Source organism: Calypte anna, chromosome 14 (assembly GCF_003957555.1).
Source record: "Calypte anna isolate BGI_N300 chromosome 14, bCalAnn1_v1.p, whole genome shotgun sequence".
Taxonomy (NCBI): domain Eukaryota; kingdom Metazoa; phylum Chordata; class Aves; order Apodiformes; family Trochilidae; genus Calypte; species Calypte anna.
This window is the reverse complement of record NC_044260.1, coordinates 10,357,671-10,378,441: the sequence shown is the minus strand read 5'-3', so window position 1 is coordinate 10,378,441 and position 20,771 is coordinate 10,357,671. Positions and strand designations below refer to the sequence as shown.

The following is a 20,771-nucleotide window of genomic DNA, read 5'->3' as shown; positions in this document are numbered from 1 at the left end:
AAATGTTTTCTTGCTGCTTTGTGCATGCACATTCAGTAAATCTTACACTCCTCCTGACTGCAAGTAAGAAATTTCTCTTCTGAATGCTTGTATTCTTTTCTGCAAGGCTTATGCTGCCAGCTTGCTCATACATTTGGCTTGTTGACAAGGTGGCTTAGTTTTAGCTTAAGTGTTCATGTTTTGTTTTATTGTTTGTTGTTTTATTTCTCCCTGTGTGGCTTGGCTGTGGGACAGTGCTCTTCTCTGGCCTCTGCAGTTGATAGCAGCACCTTATGAGTTTCAGAATGTTAGGACTGAGTATGTTGTATTTATCTACTTTTGCCATGACCTGGGAGATGAGATGTCTTCAAAACACAGTTCTTACTGTGTAGAACACAAACTCATAAACCCACACTGATCTAAATTAATCATGTAAGTTTGTCTCAGCTGTGCTGTTAAAACCTGAAAATTATTTGTTAATTTGGGAAAGTGAGAACACAATATTTGCATTGCTGGGAAGCTGTTTTTCTAGATAGAGTGTATATGCAATCTAGAAAAACATTAATAAACTATTCTAATAAAAATCAATTCAGGTAGTTAAGGATGTTAATAATTGTGATTTTTATCCTCAGATTATTGAACAAATAAATACAAAACTACCATCATCGTTTGTAGAGAAATTATTTATACCAGAGTCTAAACTCCTTGTTCTTCGCTACCATAAGGAGAAAGAGGTAAGAGTTACTGCAGGGGTATTACAGCAGCCTCCACACATTTCCTGGAATGTAATAAGCTGTTTTTACTAAACTGTAAAACTTTGTTTATCTTAGATATATCTTGTATCTAATTGTATACCTATGAAACTTTTGAAAAGCCAGATGTAGCTAATTCTTGGTTTTGACATTTAAGATTTAATCGAAATTGGTGAGTTGGTAACAAATAGAGAAGTCCTTAGCTGATGTTCTCTCATGCTTAGCATGTTGTGTAGATGATCCAGAAAGTAATTAATAGATTCTGTAAGTGAGCAGTATTTAATTACAGAAAACTGCAGACAGGTATGTGTATCTGACAAGGCTCTTCATAGCTAATTTTAAATTCTACACGGGTGAATGTTATGATTTCATGCTGTAATTAATTTCTGTAATCATTTTATGTTCTCAAGGTTGTTGCAGCAGCCCATGCTGTATACCAAGCCGTGTTGAGCCTGAAGAACATTCCTGTTTTGGAGACTGCTTACAGATTGATTCTAGGAGAAATGACTTGTGCTCTAAATAGTCTTCTCTATAGTTTACATCTTCCTGAGGCCTGTTCTGAAATCCAGCATGACTCTTTCAAGAAGCGTATATTCAATGTGGATGAAGCAAAGTTTGTTGTTATATTTGACCTTAGTGCTCTAAGCACTATTGGAAATGCTAAGAACTCACTAATTGGGGTGAGTAAAAATTCTGCAGATAAAGTCTGTGAAATAAGTCTAGAAGCATCTTTTTACTTGAAATACGCCCTAGTGTATTTCAGCAATACTGCAGACATGTACAAATAAAATTATCATGTATGTTTCATAGATTGTGGTATAGAAAAACTTCTAATATTAAAACTTAAGGGATACAGAACGGGTGGATTGTGTCTCTAGTTGATGCATAATGAAAAGCAGTTTCTGGGGAAGAGCTTCTTACCAGTGTTATTCATAGAATTATTCTAATGTCATCATAGTAATTATTTTTGAAAATGAAGAGAGATAAAAGCACTTTAGTGTGTCCTCTGGCACTATATCAGCCATGTAAAATGAGTTGTTCTAGATCTTTCCAAGTAAAGACAAATTGCTTTTAACAGGTTGTTTAAAATGGGGGAAGAAACTACCTGCAATTACTGTCAGAAAATTTATTAAGAGTTAAAATATTTCCCTTGCAAAGCAGCAAGACACAATAGTTAGTGGTAAGGAGGCTATACTTAAAATAGCTCCTATTTATAATGTTTCTTTGTTTATGTTGCTTTAATGCTCTTTGTTATGTTGTTTTCTAGATGTGGGCCCTTTCACCAACTGTATTTGCACTACTGAGTAAAAATCTGATGATTGTTCATGGTGACATTGCAGCTCATTTTCCTGCTGTGCAGTATGCAGTACTCTATACCTTATATTCACACTGTTCCAGGTAGGAAGAAGAATAATTCCTCAGTATTTTGAGAGCACTAGGGTGCACTGATGAGAATAGAATGTATTGTTGGAGGGATTAATTCAAATAGGCTATTACAATTAAGTTTTTGCCCAAACTTCCCTAATAAGTTTTTACTTTCATTAATTGCAGGGAGTCTGTATGTCAGCCAAGAAAGCATATCCTGGCTTAAAATTTGGCATTTTATTCAAAGGCAGATTAGAAGTCTTGTGTTTGAATAGAGATAACTGAGGGAGAACTCTACTGACAGTAAATGAGGAAAGTTTATTTACTATTTTGCTTACTGAGAGATCTAGGAAAGGTAATGAAATGTAAACAAATTTAATCATGTTTTGGAACTTGTTGTCAGAAAAACTTGTTGTCATTTGGAAAATGTTGTCAGAGTGAGGTAATACTTAGTTTTAGTTACTCTGTACAATTCTTGGCTTTGGTGATTTTTCACTAAGCATTTGATACAAGCCACAGTTGAAAGCAGGTTCCTGGGCTGCATGGGTTGATGTAAAACTGTAGCTTTGTTCTTTTAGGCCAGGCATCAAAATACTTGGTTGAGTTTTGATGTAATGTGGTTACTGTGTGGCTCTTGCTGCTGGGTTTTTGGTTTGTTGTGTGTCTGGTTGTTTTGTTTTGGTTTGGTTTTTTGGGTTTTTTTGAGGGGGGTATTAGTTTTGTTTTTGTTGTCATCCCCCTTCTCCATGTACTATAAGGAAGTATCCCTAATCTTGAGGTGATTTTATATTTTCTGGTTTTTATTTCCTTTTCAGGCATGACCATTTTATATCCAGTAGCCTCAGCTCTTCCTCTCCCTCTCTGTTTGATGGAGCAGTTATAAGTACTGTAACAACAGCAACAAAAAAACATTTCTCAATCATACTAAACCTTTTGGGACTGCTGCTTAAGAAAGATAACCTTAGTCAAGATACCAGGTAATTAAAATTTTCTTATTAATCAGTAGACTTTTTTTTCCATTTGTAGAATGTCTTTCTTCAGAAATCAGGATACTTTCATTCTGTAAAATGTGGGGTAAAACCCAGTCAAGTATATTTAAGTTTTTTAAAACATTAGTAGTTACAATAATGGTGGAAGAAGTAACTGCTCATTTTTGTGCCTGAAAACTAAAAAAATTAAGCTTCTTAAGATCTGTACAGTAAAAAGCAGAACTATCAACTGAAAAGATGTTTTTGCTTACTGACAGTACCTTTTACAATAGTTACAGTCCTGTATTACCCAATCATTGTGAAAGCTAGGGAGAATTTTGATGTTACAAAGCCATTTTTGTTGTTTTTTAAAAACACATGGGTTCTGGTATAACACTAATCTATAACTTGAAGTAGTTTAAGTTCTACTGAAAGATTTTTCTGTAACTGTATAGAGTGACTAATACTTTTGTTTTTTGAAGGAAACTACTTATGACATGGGCTTTGGAAGTGGCTGTTCTGATGAAAAAGTCAGAAACATATGCACCGTTATTTTCTCTCCCATCTTTTCATAAGTTTTGTAAAGGACTTTTAGCAAACAGTAAGATATCACATATTTTTTACTTATTAACTGTCTCTTATGTGGCATAATTAAGTACATAAGTGACCTTGTCACACACCACATAGCTGTGACTGTTTGTGTTATTTTCATTCACTTTTAAGGATACTTCCCATTCATATTGTGCAAACAAACTCTTCTGTAATTTTTCTTCAATGGTTCCCTACTTAGTGCTTATGCAAACAATTAATTTTTATAAAATAATTGTTATTGTGAAAATGATATACCAAAAATCTTAGTGATGTACCAGATCATACTTGTAAGGTTCCATTTTATTTTATCAGAAGCAGTCAAACCCTTCCATAATGTGCTGTATTGTCTTGGACTTCAAAACATGGAAATGGAAATAAGGGAACAAATGGTTTTCATAGCAAAATACTAGCAAGAGCAGTAACTTCCCAAGGCCAGGAGCTACTCACTTTCCCTTAGTTTTTTCTTATTGAAATACTGTGTGTGTAATGCCAGGGTATGGAGACAATAGATTACTATGTCCCAAGGATTAATCTGTCAGCCATCACAAAAGGCCCATAAGTAACACAGCACAAGTGACTTTTTGTTCCTGAGCATCTACTTGTTAAAGTAAAACCAGTCAAAGAAATAAAAAGTGTTGCTTAAATCCTGTGTCTCCTTCTACCACATATGCAGTAAAAATATCTCCAGATACCACAACCAGGGTAATGCATAAGTTCTTGCAAGATTAATTTTTTTTTCTTCCAACTCTTTAATTCAGCCCTAATGGAGGATGTGAACATTTGTCTTCAAGCATGTAGTAGCCTCCATGCCCTGTCTTCATCTCTCCCAGATGACCTTTTACAAAGGTACTTGCACAGAATTCTGTTTATTATTTGAATTATGCTGTTAATGGGTATATTACCACATTTTTATCCTTTCTGGTGATGCAGGTGTGTTGATGTGTGTCGTGTTCAACTAGTACATAGTGGTGCTCGTGTAAGACAAACTTTTGGAAAACTTCTGAAGTCAATTCCCTTAGATGTTGTGCTGAGGTAAGTTGTCCAGGTTTACTTCAATGCAAAGAATAGTTTTCTTTCTTTAATGATATTTATCTGAAAAATTAGGCCAGTTGAGTGTCAATATGCAAAAAGCATGGAATGTCTTGCTATCCCTTCTTTGTTACAGGTTTAATAACAGTATCTAATAAAAAATTAACAAGTTTGATAAACTGTGCAGGAAATATGAATACTTGTAATCCAGAGCTTCAGCAATATTGTCCTGCAGCTTGTCTCAAAGACCTGAGCTCTTATAGCACTCAGTCTTAATACAAAAGAGTATACTTAAATCTGGTCATTGCAGACACATATACATGTGTGAGTGTAACTTTTTTGCCCAACTTTTCTTGATTTATTCAAGTACATTATAACATGGGTTTTTTCTCTCCCCTTTTTCTGCAGTAACCGTACGCACACAGAAATACAAGAAATTTCTTTGGCTATAAGAAGTCACATGAGCAAAGCACCCAGTAACACATTCCATCCACAGGATTTCTCTGATGTCCTTAGTTTTATTTTGTATGGAAACTCTCACCGAACGGGGTAAGAACTGCTTCTAAACTGAAATACATGGATGTTGAACATGAAGTAAACAATTCCAAGCTGTATTTAGTTTAAGGTTTGTAATTATCTTTAGGAATCACATTGTTTTGCCTTCAATCATTTGTTTTCACACTTCTAAGTTAATGTATATATCTCCAAACACATCCCTTTTTGTGTATTTATCTATGTACATTGCTGCTTGGAAATAATTTTAGTAGAAATTTGTTTTGAGCAATAGGGTGCTGAGGTGTGAGCAGTATAAACTTGTGACCTCATTAATTTGTGTTAATGTACTGTTGTTTTCTCTCAGGAAGGATAATTGGTTAGAAAGATTGTTCTACAGCTGTCAAAGACTAGATAAGAGAGATCAACCAACCATCCCTCGTAATCTCTTGAAGACTGATGCAGTCCTTTGGCAATGGGCTGTTTGGGAAGCAGCTCAGTTCACTGTTCTTTCAAAGTTAAGAACTCCTCTGGGCAGAGCCCAAGACACATTTCAAACAATTGAAGGTAATGTGAAAAATACAGTTTATTTACATGGGATTTTTTTGTTTGTTTGTAAGATTGCGCAGCTAAGAACTTCATGCTCAAGGCATGAGGCCAATGGCTGTATTGTCAGTTATTACAGACTTAGCATGTTTGACATATCCAGAAATGCAATGGCAGAAGAACAGTTGCATATTTACTGCTGACTTTTGAGAGATTTATCTTAGCATTGCAATCTCTTGACACATTCAAATACAAAACTATCTGGTAACTCTTTTTCCTGTGTTTTGGTAAAATGTGCAGGTATTATTAGGAGTCTTGCAGCCCATACATTAAACCCTGACCAAGATGTTAGCCAGTGGACTACTGCAGACAATGACGAAGGACACAGTAGCAACCAGCTTAGGCTTGTTCTCCTTCTGCAATATTTGGAGAACTTGGAAAAATTGATGTACAATGCTTATGAAGGATGTGCCAATGCCCTTACCTCTCCACCCAAGGTTTGTCTGTCCTCCTGTCTTGAAGTTACTTCAAACTGTCTATAGAATGAAGGGTATTTTTAGGATTGTACAGGTCTTAACTGTGGAACTTCAGAATGTCTGAAACTTTGAGGCTTTGAATCTGTTGACTTTGGCTTATTCCTGGAGAAAAAGTGAAAACAGGATTTATTTCAGGAGTACCAGTGCAGTGGTACAAATCAAGCAAGTCTGTAGTACCTCTGATTTGTAGCAGTTGTTTATTTGTAGATTGTCAGCAGTTTACAAGACAATTATTTGATAGTTTAAAATGCTTTCTGAGGAATATAATTATTTATAAACAGCATAGCCTTTTGTGTAGTTTTAACTGCAAAACATTCTTCACTGTTAAAATGAGCTGTGTAATTACCAGACTTTGACATGGCAGTGATATATAATTTAGTGTGAGTTAATGTCAAGATTTTTACCTTGGCAGTATGCCTGGGCCAGCTGCATGCTATGCATGATTTCAGACCATCTGCATTAATAACACTGAAGGTGCAGAATTTTGTGTTTCTTCATCTCTCAATTGAAAATGACTGGAGAAAGGAAAACTGTCCTGACTTAGCTATAATTATGTACCTGATGTAAGTATTTTGATTCAGGTAGAAGAACAGTATTGTAAAGCTTCTCTTTTCTGTCTTTAAAGGTTATCAGGACTTTCTTTTACACGAATCGCCAGACATGTCAGGATTGGCTAACACGGATCAGACTTTCCATCATGAGAGTGGGATTGCTGGCTGGCCAGCCTGCTGTGACAGTCAGGCATGGGTTTGATTTACTCACAGAAATGAAAACTAATAATAGTCTCTCTCAGGTACTCGCTTCTTAAACTCTGCAGACTACTGCAAAAATATTCCCATGATACTCTCATAGAACCAAGGGCAATCAGTAGTTCAACTGGTCTGCAAAAGTTTGTGCAACATTCTGTACGTACATAAATGAATGATGTGGTGTCTTCACAGTTTGAATTGAGTGATTTAATTTTAAGCAAAAGGTTCTGCTTAAACGTTATGAAGCTTCTGTTGTTTATTGTGAGGCCTACTTGAGACTGTGAGAGTGTCTTTGGTTACTTGTATGAGCAGGGCGGAACGTAGCCTGAGGGAATCCTTTTCCAAAGGAGCCAGCAGGGGTGGATGAGTGGATAAAGTGGCTAAATGTTTTTTTTTTTAAAGTTTCTTCAGTGCTTGATTTCATCTGCTTAATTATTTCAACAATGAAGTCCTTCTGGGTAGTTACTACCTCCTGCTTCTTCATGAATTCTTTTACTTATCTAGGTATAGACCATTAAATAGTGTTTGCTTACTGTTGGTATTCAGAGAGAATTCACAGCATATACACTCATCCCTTAGCTCCCCTGCTTTTCCAGAATCAGTGTAATGCCTGAATATGCAGAGCACTTTACTTGTAGATGCATGTAATGAAATACCACCTTACCAATTTCAAGTATTTCACCATGTATATAGCTATGACTTTATATGAGATTTGTTAAATAAAGCTTTTGGTTTGGCTTTAGGGAAATGAATTGGAAGTGACAATTATGATGCTGGTAGAAGCATTATGTGAGCTTCACTGTCCTGAAGCTATTCAGGGTATTGCTGTCTGGTCTTCTGCTGTAGTTGGGAAGAGTCTTGCCTGGATCAATTCTGTAGCTCAGCAAGCAGAAGGGAGGTAAGTTTTCTCAGATAACTGCATGTTACAAACTTGGACAGTTTTTTCTTTCATATTAAATTGTGGCAGGAATCAAGGCTACTGGTCTGATTTCTGTGCTTATTTAAAGTAATTGTATCTTTCAGAGATAACTACTGCAAACAGCATTTTTAGGGATTTGACTTCTGATTTTAACTAAATTACAAGGTTTTAAATACAAATAGTGTTACTAAGCTATTTTTTTCAGTTTTCATAAATAGCAGTACTATTTTCATGTTGTATTAAGTTTTTCATTGCAAAATATCAATTTAAATATTTCCCAGTGAAGTTTCTGACCAGCAGCATGATCTGATTACCTGCACATTTTGCCAAGAGAGGGCCTCTGAGGGAGATGCTTTCCAGTTTTAGTACAACTTTGGAAAAGTGACTATCTGTCTATTGAGGCAGAATCTTTTGACTGCAGATACAAATAAGTGGGTCAGTGTTCCAGATAGGGTATGCCTTTGTTTTTGGTGTTTTCAACTCCCTAAAGTACGGCATTCTTTCTTCTGTGTGAAATGAAAAAGGAATGCCTTTCATTATTTATCTACTATGTAAATATCTCAAAATATACAAACAAAAAAAGAAGTTTTATAACTGTCTTTTTCCTGTTCTTGTAAGATTCATTAAAATAATATATAGCTTTGTAATACATGAGGAATTTCTCAAAAATCTCAAGTGTAGGGTGTAAATTGTTGCCCTAGATAGTTTTACAAACCTCTCTTAAATGGTATGGCATTGCTCAGTATTCATCTTTATTCACTGTGACAGTCAAATATAAAACTCATTTATCTGCTTCAGTCTGTACCTGGTTTGCAGTTGGCATTAAAACCTGAATGGAAAAGTGTTTCTCCTGTTCTGTAACATAGAAATTCAGCTGGTAAACTTGTATTCTATGTTAATCCCTTTCTCTTGCTGAAGGTGACCTGTGAATTTTGAGTATTGTGGTAAAGAAATGTTTAAAATATAATCTTGTTTACCAAAAAAGCAAACTGGTTCTGTAAAATGCTGACTAAAATATTAAACCATTTAAGGTTTGAAAAAGCAACTGCGGAATACCAGGAGCACCTGTGCTCCATGACAGGAGTGGATTGCTGCATTACAGGCTTTGACAAAACTGTTCTGAAGTTGGCAAATTCAAACAGTGTGAATAATGCCAGCCCAAAGCATTCCTTCAATGGTCAGTATTTATTTTTTTTTGTAAGGAAAATACAGTTTTGTAACTTTGTGTGCATAAAGTTAAAACACTCAGTGATGTAGCCTTGGTAGTTACAGTGCTGAATACTTATCTCTGAAAACCCATTTCTGTCTGCAGTTCAACTGAGCTGCTTAATGCCATTGAAACCAATATTATGTGTAGATTCAAGGGTTTGCAGTACTGAGGTCTAGCTGAATGAAACAAAAAATAATAGGTAATATATTTTGTCATTTCTGAGTTATTTTAGGGCATCATAACTTAAGGCTTAGTATTTATAATGTAATTATATCATAAATATGCTAGTTAGTCAGGTTTTTTTTTTTAAACTATTGAGACTTTGTTGCCATATTCTGTTTCGTCTTTGAAAAGGGACCTCTGTGTTCCTAATATAGTTCTTCTGCTTGTGTTTTGATGCCTCTTTATGGATATGGACTAATTCTTTCATAAACCTCCTTTGAAAAAACTTTTAATGTATATGTGGACCAAGAATACTGCAAATATTGTGTATCTTTGATTTTTTTAATTATGTATTTTTCTTAACAAAAAGACACAAAATTGCATTTGAGTAGTGGAATTGCTATTTAAAGATATAGAAGCATGAATATATATTTAATTATACATACTGGTTTTTTATTTCACAGGAGAAGCTCGAAAAACTGTTCTGACTAAGCCAAGTGACTCTTCACCTGAAGTTATAAACTACTTGGGTAACAAAGCATGTGAATGTTACATTTCCATTGCTGACTGGTCTGCTGTTCAGGAGTGGCAAAATATGGTCCATGACTTGAAGAAAAGCAATAGTAATACCTCAATCAACCTCAAAGCAGATTTTAACTACATAAAGTAAGCATATGATCAATTTATTGAACAGAGTTCAATATCTTAGAACTGAAATACTAAAGTTTTTTATGGGTTTTAGGTACAGAATGTAATTAAAATAGAGATGTGATAAGACAAAAAGTTGTGGTCTTGGGAGGAAGAAAATTAGACTATGACATTACTAGCCAGACAAATAAAGAGGTAACATCATTCTGAATAGTTACTTTGGCTTTCTGATTGCTGAGGTTTCTTAGTATTCAAGAAAACATCTTTTAATTGAAAATAAAAGTTATTCTACTTCTGTTGGCAGCAGTTGCATCCTTTCATTCAATTTAGTAGTAAAACCTAAAATATTAGTGGTAAGGATCTTAAATATTTTAATTCACTAATGGAAAAAGTATCTGAAGGTGGTCTGGGACACTATTCTTGTAACGGAATGTAAAACTGTAGTTCATGCTTTGCTTTTCCAACCCTTAGTATTTGCCTTGTTCATGAAAAAATACTTGACATAGAAACAATGCCTCAAGGTGTAAGGGTCCTTCCAGTTTCATTTAACAATTTGCTTACTCTCCATCCCTGTACTGTTGAGGTAAATATCATAAAAGTCTTCTGGCTGAAATTTCATGACTTGAAAAATGAAGGCAGAGAAGGCACCTTCAAAATAAAATCTTTCAGGTCTAAAAGGTGACTACTTCTGTCAGAGAAAGCTTCGTTGCTAGAGAGGTGTTTTTTCCTTTCACTTTGGCATTGAATTTATTCATTTGGTGCAGTACCATTGCCTTTTATTGAGCTATCTGCAAATTCAGATTTTTGTTTAGAATTAGTCATTCTCTGTAGGATTCATTAGTCATCCTCAGTAGGATTTCAAGGTAGGTTTGAATCTTTCCTTTTACTGCCTAAGATATATAGCTACTGAAATGAAGTAAGAAATGTGAAAATAAAACTTTAAACATTGAATTGCAGATCCTTGAGCAGTTTTGAATCTGGACAACTTGCTGAATGCACTGAACAACTAGAATTATTACCAGGAGAAAATATCAACCTACTTGCAGGGGGATCCAAGGAAAAAATAGGTATAAATGCATAAGTTGTAAGATCATTTCAAATACATACAAATATTTCTTCATGTTTTTATGCCTGTAAATGACAGACTGAAATTTCTGAATGCAGTTTGCTGTTTTCAGTGGACTAACCAACACCATTATGAATAAAACTTCAAAATGATTGTCAGTGGTCATCCTAAATGTTGATATAAAAGTGTTTGCTGAAGATAATGTGTTTGTTTATGAGTAAGCTATCATCAGCTTCTAATATGAATATGTATATATTATATATGTATAAGAGGGGGTTATCCAGCCTTCCTTGCTCTCAAAAATGCATCCTTGCCTGGTGATACTTGGTAAAATTTGGCAGTTCTAGTTGGTTTCAATTGTTTCATCTCCATGTAGACATGAAGAAGCTCCTTCCTAATATGCTGAGTCCTGATCCAAGAGAACTTCAAAAAGCAGTTGAAGTACAGCTTTTGAGAAGTTCAGTATGTCTGGCAACAGCTGTAAACCACATACAACAGGAGCAAAAGTGGCAGTCAATATCTGAGTAAGTTGAAATGTGCTATGAACAACTGAACTATACCAGGAAAAGCTGTTCTGGTTTGTTAAATGTAACTTTGTGAAAAGTGTACTCTGCTTTGTATTTCAGCATCTGTGGTAGTTTGCTACCAGTTTTAGCTGTTGTGAGTTATAAGCTCACTGAAGATAAATAAGATGATGTTCAACTCGGAGATTTTGTAGTTCTTTGAGATGATAAAGTACGTCTTGTCAGTTTAATAATAAAGTATCATAACTTGTGTGTGAAATTGCAAGATTATCTCATCTGTTTGAAGATGATGAATTTGCTTGTTCTTCAGTAATTTTGGTATCACTATTTACTCTTAAAGTCTAGCTAACAAAAATGATTTTTCTGATTCTTTTATTTCAGAAATGTTATTAAGTACTTAAAGCAAACATCACGGATTGCTATGGGACCTTTAAGACTTTCCACACTCACTGTGTCTCAGTCTTTACCTGTGTTGAGCACTCTTCAGTTGTATTGTTCTTCTGCTTTGGAAAACACTGTATCCAACAGGCTGACATCAGAGGTATGTTTGTGTGTTTAAAACTGAAAAGGAGGTAATGTCTTTCTCCTTGTCGTGTCATGAATATAGAACATACCTCATTTATTTTGACAGTTGTTAATCATACTGTAAAAAGACCTAATTTAGTTTTCAAAAGTGCCTTGGCCCAAGTTGTTTTTAATTTGAATCTTAGTTGGGCTTCTTTATAGTTACAAATATACCATCTCTTAATTACACTCTAAAGTATTTTTAAAGTTTTGTCAGTAGTTACTTTTTAGATATGTGTTTCTTCTCTAAATACACTAACACTTTTAAAGTCACCTGTGTGTCGTAGGAGAAACTTTAAATACTTAAGGAAAGACAATCACATCAGCAATTAAAAATTCAGTGTCAGTCTTCAACCAGTATGAATTATTTAGTTCTAATTTCTAACTATTGCTGTCCAGAAAAGAATTCTGCTTGGTTCTGGGCTATCCTTGGTGGTGTCCTCTGAAAATCAACCAAGTCTTTCTAGAGCCGCATAAAACATTTGTGTTTTATCAGTTAATGAGAGAGTAACTACTGATACAAATAAGAGTGGTCTTTGTTTTTAATAAATAAAAACACATTTTAGTAAAGATGTCTCATGAGAACCATGTTATTTCTTTGCCTCTTTCAGGACTGTCTTATACCTCTCTTCAATGATGCTTTGAGGTCATGCAAACAGCATGATGTGAGGCCATGGATGCATGCACTGAGGTACACAGTGTACCAGAACCAGTTGATGGAAAAGCTTAAAGGTACATAAGCTCTCACTTCAGTGTGCAGTTATTGATTTTTTAATATTTTTGTTTACAATGTTGTGCTTTCTTCTTCAGAACCAACAGTCCCAATTAAAAGCCATCTCATGGAGCTGGGCTTAACAGCAGCAAAGTTTGCACGGAAGCGGGGAAATATCGCCCTGGCTACACGACTGCTTGCCCAGTGCAGTGAAGTGCAGTTAGGAAAAACTACCACTGCACAAGACTTAGTCCAGCACTTTAAAAAATTGTCTGCACCAGGTCAGATAGATGAAAAATGGGGTCCTGAGCTTGATATTGAGAAAACAAAATTGCTGTACACAGCAGGTGAGTGTTTACTAATTATGTTGTAGATCCTTGAGCTACTTGTCTGGCTAATGCCCCTGACCTTGAAGAAATTGTAATAGGACAGGATCCTACCTGAAAGGAGGTTGGAGCCAGGGGGGGGTTGGTCTCTTTTCCCAGGCAACTCTCAGCAAGATAAGAGGGCACGGTCTCAAGTTGTGCCAGTGGAGGTTTAGGTTGGATATTAGAATTTCTTTATGGAGAGGGTGATCAGACCTTGGAATGGGCTGCCCAGGGAAGTAGTGGATTCTCCGTGTCTGGAGATCTTTCCAAAGAGCCTGGATGTGGCACTGAGTGCCATGGGCTGGGAACCACGTGGGGAGTGGATCAAGGGTTGGACTTGATGATCTCTGAGATCCCTTCCAACCCAGCCAATTCTATGATTCTATCATTAGGAACTTATTTCATCCTATTAACTTGTGTTTCAAACTGTTTTCACAAGGCTTTTCTTACTTGTAATTTTTTAACTTCAAAAAGAATTTTCTTTGTAAAATTATATTGTTACAAGCTGTATCTGAATATGCTGAACTTCAGAAGAAATGTTTTGAATCAAATTGTCTTCACTCTACTGAAGATACACTTTTTGTGAAATGCAGGTCAGTCAACACATGCCATGGAAATGCTGAGTTCTTGTGCCATATCCTTTTGCAAATCTGCCAAAGCTGAATATGCAGTTGCTAAATCTATTCTCACGCTGGCTAAATGGATTCAAGCAGAATGGAAAGAGATTTCAGGACAGCTGAAACAAGTCTATAGAGCTCGACAGCAGCAGAATCACACTGGTCTGTCTACCTTGTCTAAAAACATATATAATTTGATTGATCTCCCAGCTGTTAATACACTAGAAGAAGAATACCCGAGGATTGAAAGTGAATCTACAGGTAGATTTGTTCTCCTTCATATTTTTTGTTAAATTAGTTACTGATGAATCCACTGAGGGATAGCACCAGTTATATTGATAAAGTCTAAATACTCCATCACTCATGTATTTGTTTTTCTAATACACAAATAGCCTGTGTTTTGTGTAACTGTATACAGTTAAAAAGCTGAAACACCTTAATATTTCATTTCCTTGTCACATTTTTCTCATTCAAGTGATAGTGGCCTGAAAAGAAACCAGAATGCATTCATTTTGTGTTGAGGATATAAAATTTTGTTTTGTCTGTTTAACTCTTGTATTTGCTAAAGTTCAACCGATATCTTTCAGATTAAGCATTCACAGGATTTATATTTTGAAAGTCTGGATAAGTGTGAAAAGTGGTTACCTTAGGTTTTCTCCTGATCTTTAAGCTAGACTTAATTTGAACACTTCTGTTTTTGATGCAAATGTACTCTTAATTCCCGTTTTTCAGCAGGCTTTACCTTGGCATTTAAAGACCAGTTCTTTCATTGCTTAAAAATGCATTTTGTAAATAAATATTTTTATAAATAACTTTTCAATTTCCTCTCCTGCAAAATCAGAATGATTTTTGAGCTATTAAGGGATATTATTTAGTAGGTTCTCTCTGACTTGATAGTGAAGAAAATAAATATATGCACAAATTAACACACTGCCCTATGTACTTCATAAAGGACTGTTCTCTGAAGCATCTTGCTCTTTTGGAGATCAGGAGTTTCTTGCCTCAGTTTCCACCATTTTATGAAAAAGTAATTGTAAAGTTTAGACAGTAGCTGTTAGCAAATTAAAAACTGATCAGTTTTGGAGATAGTGTCAGAAATGAAAAATAATTGCATTTCAGAAATTTGGTTACTAAACTGAAAAGAATATTGCATACTTAAAATGTTTTGATGTTGTTTTCTACATTAAGGAAGTCAGAAGCAGGGTTTGCATCTTAACATACATTGCTCTGTTTCTCCCATCACAGTAAATATTGGAGTTGGAGAACCTGACTTCATTCTGGGACAGCTGTATCACTTGTCTTCAGTACAGGCACCTGAAGTAGCCAAGTCTTGGGCAGCCCTGGCCAGTTGGGCTTATAGATGGGGCCGGAAAGTAGTTGATAATGCCAGGTAAATTCATCCTAATGTTTAAATTTGTATGGCACAATTAGTTTTCTTAAGGTAAACTCTAGCTCTGTATTTATGACTACTGTTCTTTGTGGTCTGAAGCTATCAGAGATCTGATAACTTGCCCTCTGTAAAAAGAAATGAGTTTAATTCTGAGATAAGGATGGAGATTTCTTCCTTCAAGGACCTTTTTACATATATATAATGGTCTTAATGTCTCAGTAGGTCTATAAAAACTAATATATTGGGGATCAATAATTCATTAAATGTTACAGTCAGGGAGAAGGTGTTCGTCTGCTGCCCCGGGAAAAATCTGAGGTTCAGAACTTGCTTCCAGAGAACATTGCAGAGGAGGATAAGGAGAAAATCTACGGGATCCTTGGGCAGGCAGTGTGTCGTCCAGCTGGCATCCAAGTAAGTGTAAATCTACTTGCTTAAAAAATGTTCAACATCAGTTTGAACCTTATCTTTCCTCTACTTGTGATTCACATCTTGTAAATGTTTTAAAGTTAAAAGTCAGACAATACAAGAGTTCTCTAAGAAACCATTTGTTAGCTAAGTAGCAACACGTCTGCTGTATGGTCTATATAAATATGATCAAGTAATGCAGTTGCATGAGTTGCTAAGACAAAAAACAGATTAGGAACTAATATTGCTTATAGAAATGGTTGGAGGACTTAATCAAATCTGTTTTCTCTTTACTTGCTTTTAGGATGAAGATATGACCCTACAAATTACTGAAAATGAAGACAATGAAGAAGATGATATGGTGGATGTTATATGGCGTTTGTTATTAACAAGTTGTCCCTGGCTTTCAGATCTGGATGAAAATGCAACTGAAGGGTTAATTAAAGTGTGGAGGAAAGTTGTAGACAGAATCTTCAGTCTCTATAAGCTTTCCTGCAGTGCATACTTTACTTTCCTCAAACTCAATGCTGGTCAGGTTAGTGTTTGTTCTGATGAGGAAATCAAGTTACAAACTTCTCTAAATGGTGATATGAATTCTATACTTAGCTTAGAGGAGTATTTCTCTCTCTCAAGGTACCACTTGATGAAGATGATCCCAGGCTGCACTTAAGAAATACTTCTGAGCAGAGCACTGATGATGTCATTGTGATGGCAACACTTAGACTGTTACGATTGCTTGTGAAACATGCTGGAGAACTTAGACAGTATCTGGAGCATGGGCTGGAAACTACACCAACTGCTCCTTGGAGAGGTAAGTATATGTTATGTAATTGTTTGAATAGAAGCAGAAAGGTATCCATAGTGCTTTCATTAAAAATAGGAAATGTTTAAGCATGATAGAAAGAGAGCCCGTCCTTTACAAAACTAAAGGTGTTGAAGTCTGCCGTGAATTTTGATCTTGGAATAGACCAGTAGCACAGATTATGATCCCCCTCCTTCCCTGGCTTTAAGATACTGAAAGGAGAAAGGCCATGTAATATAGTTTGTGAAGTATTACATTATATTACCACCTTTAAAAAAAGGGGTTGTTGGTTTGTGTGTGTTTGTTTGTTTGTTTCCTAGGCACAGTTTGAAACGCAGTTCAGAGGAAGGTGTGTGGCTAAAGGCAGGGGTCTCTGAAGTAGTTGTTTGGCACTACACTACTGGTCCTGGTTGCTCAGGGGCTTTCCCATGAAAAGTTATTGAGTTAAGAGTGTGAAATGCAGCAAAAGAGGAGGCCAGTTATTGCAAAATTGTGCTTTTTCTCAGAATGTCCAGTTATCCTAACTTCAGGAACTTTGTGCAAAACTCAATTCGTAGTGCTGGACTAAAAGATTTTAGACAAGTTTTTTATGGGGAAACTAGACCTTTATGTTCTCTCTGTGCAAAACCAGCATGCTTTTAAAAATAAAATATGAATCATTTGAAGTGAAATGGAATGAACTTGCACATTTTGTCTTCTGTTCATAAAGGTATTATACCTCAGCTCTTCTCCCGCCTCAATCACCCAGAGGTTTATGTTCGGCAGAGTATTTGCAACTTACTGTGTCGAGTGGCTCAAGATTCTCCTCATCTCATACTCTATCCTGCAATAGTGGGTACCATTTCACTTAGCAGTGAATCTCAGACTTCAGGTATGGAGAAATAAATATTCAAATATGTTTTAGTTATTGGACTTTTATATACTGGATAAAATGATACTGAATTGTTTTAGGTTTTGTTTTGGTTTTTTTTCAGTAACGGTTAAAGTTCTATCTTAAGGTTATTTTTTTATGAGACCTCACTGATACCTTTCATTTTATTCACCATTTTGGCAAATAAGTTAGATTTTTCTATTTTATCTATTTTTTTTCTATTTTTTGCCAGCATTTAGTGTAATATGGGGACTCGATGCTGTATGAAGTATTGAGTGATGTATTTTTCCAAGCCAGAACAGTGTAGCTAATACTTTAACATCTATTTTCAATTTAGGGAACAAGCTGCCTTCTGCCATCCCCACTTTACTAGGTAATATTCAAGGAGAAGAACTGTTGGGTGGTGAATGTGATGGAGGGAGCCCCCCAACCTCTCAAGAAAGCAGTAAAGATGACACAAAAGTTGGATTAAACGAAGATCAAGCAATGATGCAAGATTGTTACAGCAAAATTGTGGAGAAACTCTCTGCTGCAAACCCAACAATGGTACTACAGGTAAATAATCCAAATGTATGCTATTGTGCTCTTATTTGAACCACAGAATAGGTACTTTGTAGATCTTATTGATATGCTTCCTAATGAAGCTTGGTGTATTTTTGCTGGTAGGCTGCCATCTTTTTTTTTAAGTTGTTCCTCTACAAAAATAAGGCTTAATATTGGTACTCTTAAAAGTAAGTGAATCTTTATTTTTTACAGGTTCAGATGCTCGTGGCTGAGCTGCGCAGAGTTACTGTGCTTTGGGATGAACTTTGGTTGGGAGTTCTGCTGCAGCAGCACATGTATGTCCTGAGAAGGATTCAACAACTGGAAGATGAAGTCAAGAGGGTCCAAAACAACAACACTTTACGGAAGTATGTCTTTTTGAATAATTCAAGTGATAATCATAACACATTTGTTCCTGGGGAAGCATAACAGCCAAACCGATTTGAGTCTTGTTGGTCCTCAACTTGTACTGTCCAGCCTGCTTCTTTGTAAGGCACTGACCTTGTTTCAAGAAAATTTTCATGCTACAGCTAATACTCAATAGTCAAATAATACTCAAATAATACTAATAATCAAATAAGAAATAAGTCTACCTGTAATGAATCCATGCTAAGATTTCTAATGCATATTTAGTTGTGAATTGTGAACTTACAGTTTGTTATTTCCAAGTTCTTTCTTGGAAGTCAGCTGAAATGAGGACAGTCATGTTGAAGGGTATAATCTATTTGGAGTTTACTCTAAATACAGATGTTTGGACTAAGCAGAATGTCTGTTTAAAAAAACTGCTAAATAAAATCTGCTTAAAAAAACAAGAAGAAAAAGGGCTTCAGAGGAATGTGTGTCATGAAATATGGTGATCCTTAAAGATGTCATTTTAGATGCATAATCACTTGCAGTCTTATTTTAATACTCTGCTTGCGAAGTAGCTTGGTTTTCTGGGGTTAAGAGAAATTTTTTCTTGTGTTTTTGTTTTCTTTTTATTAGAGAGGAGAAGATAGCAATCATGCGTGAAAAGCACACAGCTCTAATGAAGCCCATTGTGTTTGCTTTGGAACATGTACGAAGCATCACTGCAGCTCCTGCTGAAACTCCTCATGAAAAGTGGTTCCAGGATAACTATGGAGATGCAATTGAAAATGCACTAGAGAAACTTAAGAATCCTTTGAATCCTGCTAAACCTGGAAGCAGCTGGCTCCCATTTAAAGAGGTATTATATGCACAGACTGCAAGTACAATCTGGAGACTCCTGATGCTACTGCTGTGCACTGTGTGCTTGACTCTCTTTAGTGTTCTCTTGCTATGCTCTTGCCATATCAAAATAGCAGCCTGAAACTTTGTTGTCTTTGTAATCACCACAGGCATGCTAGACCCTAAAGCACAGTAATTTTTTCCCATGTAACAAGTCCTAGTGTCTGGATTGTTTTATTTCTACCCAATTGAATTATTTTTTTCAAATCTTGCATCTTCTGCTGTCTGACATACTGTAAATTTGGGGGGCTTTATTTTACTGAATACTGTCTTTCAGGAAAATATATCATTTGATTTTAGTGGATTTAAATTTTAACAAGACAGTTCTCAGGTTTTCTACGCATAGTCCTTGGGCTGTGCAGCAACCTTCAAATAATCAACACTTCCCAAAATTACATTATTTTTCATTTATGTGATCTTGTCTTAGTTGATATTGGCCTGACAAACAAATTAAATATTCACTTGGATATCCAGAGCCAACCTGGTGTTTTTTAAAAGTCTTGGTTGACAGAACCTAGGTTTTATTCCCCAAGTTTTATTTCTCTTTCTGCTTTGCAGAACAAACAAGCCTAAAGCAACATAAACAGGATGTTGTTGAATGTGACTTCCTTTGGTCACACCTCAGATATTTAGAAGTACAGGAGCAAACCTCTTAATGAGTTTGATTTGTTGTGTTACCACCAGGCAGGGTGTATTTGCTGCATAAACTATGGCATTTTTTTTTTCAGTTTTTGTCACCTTCATCTTAAGATGTAAATGGATTAATAGAGTGGCAAAGTTGAAAGGTTGTTTAAGAAAAACCTTCATGCTTTCTGGAGGATGACTACCATTAAGTCTGTTTTGGTGCTGTGTTTGTTTTTTAATGCTAGCTTTTAAGTTTAACCTCAATTTAAAACAAAAAATTTCTTTGGAATAGGTTATGCTAAGTTTGCAGCAAAGAGCACAGAAACGGGCTAGTTACCTTTTACGACTTGAAGAGATCAGTCCTTGGCTGGCTGCCATGATGAACACTGAAATAGCACTTCCTGGAGAGGTATCTACCAGAGATACAGTCACAATTCATAGTGTGGGCAACACCATCACAATCCTACCTACCAAAACCAAACCTAAAAAGCTGCTTTTCCTGGGTTCAGATGGGAAGAACTATCCTTACCTGTTCAAAGGTAAGAAATGGAAGTTTTGTTGGGAAGATGCATGGTTGAAAGTTCTGTTTTATCTGTTTGCATGATATGGAGAAAAAGTTTTTTGGAGTGCCTGCTCTTTCTTCTCCCCACCTCCCACTACACCATACATTGCAAGGAATTTTGCTTTGTTAAGCTGCAAGTCAGGGGTGTTTCAGATTTTTTTTTTTTTTTGATAATGGCTATATCAGAAACAGTCTTCTGCTTGCATTCTGATAGTATTAGCTGGATGTACATTTCCAGAAGCTTAAGGTAGCACCCAAAAGAGAACTTCAGAGACTTCATGCCTTCCCTGAAAGGGAAAGAGCTGTTATGTTAGTAACTGCTGTCCCACAGTGCTGTCATCAACTGCTGGTTCTAGTGGTTAAATGCTACGTAAATGTTTAGGTGTAGGCTGAACAACACATCCTTAATCTGCATAATTTATAGAGCTATTCATGGTGTGAAATGATGTGGGATTTAAAACAAATGTTAAGTTTTGTGCTTTAAGAGAGTACTTTTTTCAGATAGAAACTGAATTTTAAACAAATTTAT

The 20,771-nt window shown here is 35.8% G+C and overlaps 1 protein-coding gene across 2 annotated transcripts in view; it reads left to right on the top strand.

Annotated features, from left to right (window-relative positions):
• The window catches only part of SMG1 (SMG1 nonsense mediated mRNA decay associated PI3K related kinase), a 62,570-nt gene that overhangs the window by 24,747 nt on the left and 17,052 nt on the right, over positions 1-20,771 (top strand). For both annotated transcript variants that reach the window (XM_030460221.1, XM_030460220.1), the window contains 29 exons: positions 612-713; positions 1,142-1,411; positions 1,999-2,129; positions 2,912-3,073; positions 3,547-3,665; positions 4,414-4,501; positions 4,586-4,687; positions 5,093-5,233; positions 5,544-5,743; positions 6,023-6,219; positions 6,884-7,051; positions 7,751-7,905; positions 8,958-9,103; positions 9,763-9,964; positions 10,904-11,013; positions 11,389-11,536; positions 11,918-12,077; positions 12,712-12,832; positions 12,911-13,159; positions 13,774-14,058; positions 15,043-15,187; positions 15,460-15,598; positions 15,897-16,127; positions 16,226-16,403; positions 17,104-17,265; positions 17,603-17,820; positions 18,022-18,176; positions 18,793-19,015; positions 19,973-20,219. In XM_030460221.1, coding sequence (XP_030316081.1) covers positions 612-713; positions 1,142-1,411; positions 1,999-2,129; positions 2,912-3,073; positions 3,547-3,665; positions 4,414-4,501; positions 4,586-4,687; positions 5,093-5,233; positions 5,544-5,743; positions 6,023-6,219; positions 6,884-7,051; positions 7,751-7,905; positions 8,958-9,103; positions 9,763-9,964; positions 10,904-11,013; positions 11,389-11,536; positions 11,918-12,077; positions 12,712-12,832; positions 12,911-13,159; positions 13,774-14,058; positions 15,043-15,187; positions 15,460-15,598; positions 15,897-16,127; positions 16,226-16,403; positions 17,104-17,265; positions 17,603-17,820; positions 18,022-18,176; positions 18,793-19,015; positions 19,973-20,219 — 4,954 coding nt within the window. The remainder of the gene's footprint in view (positions 1-611; positions 714-1,141; positions 1,412-1,998; positions 2,130-2,911; positions 3,074-3,546; positions 3,666-4,413; positions 4,502-4,585; positions 4,688-5,092; positions 5,234-5,543; positions 5,744-6,022; positions 6,220-6,883; positions 7,052-7,750; positions 7,906-8,957; positions 9,104-9,762; positions 9,965-10,903; positions 11,014-11,388; positions 11,537-11,917; positions 12,078-12,711; positions 12,833-12,910; positions 13,160-13,773; positions 14,059-15,042; positions 15,188-15,459; positions 15,599-15,896; positions 16,128-16,225; positions 16,404-17,103; positions 17,266-17,602; positions 17,821-18,021; positions 18,177-18,792; positions 19,016-19,972; positions 20,220-20,771) is intronic.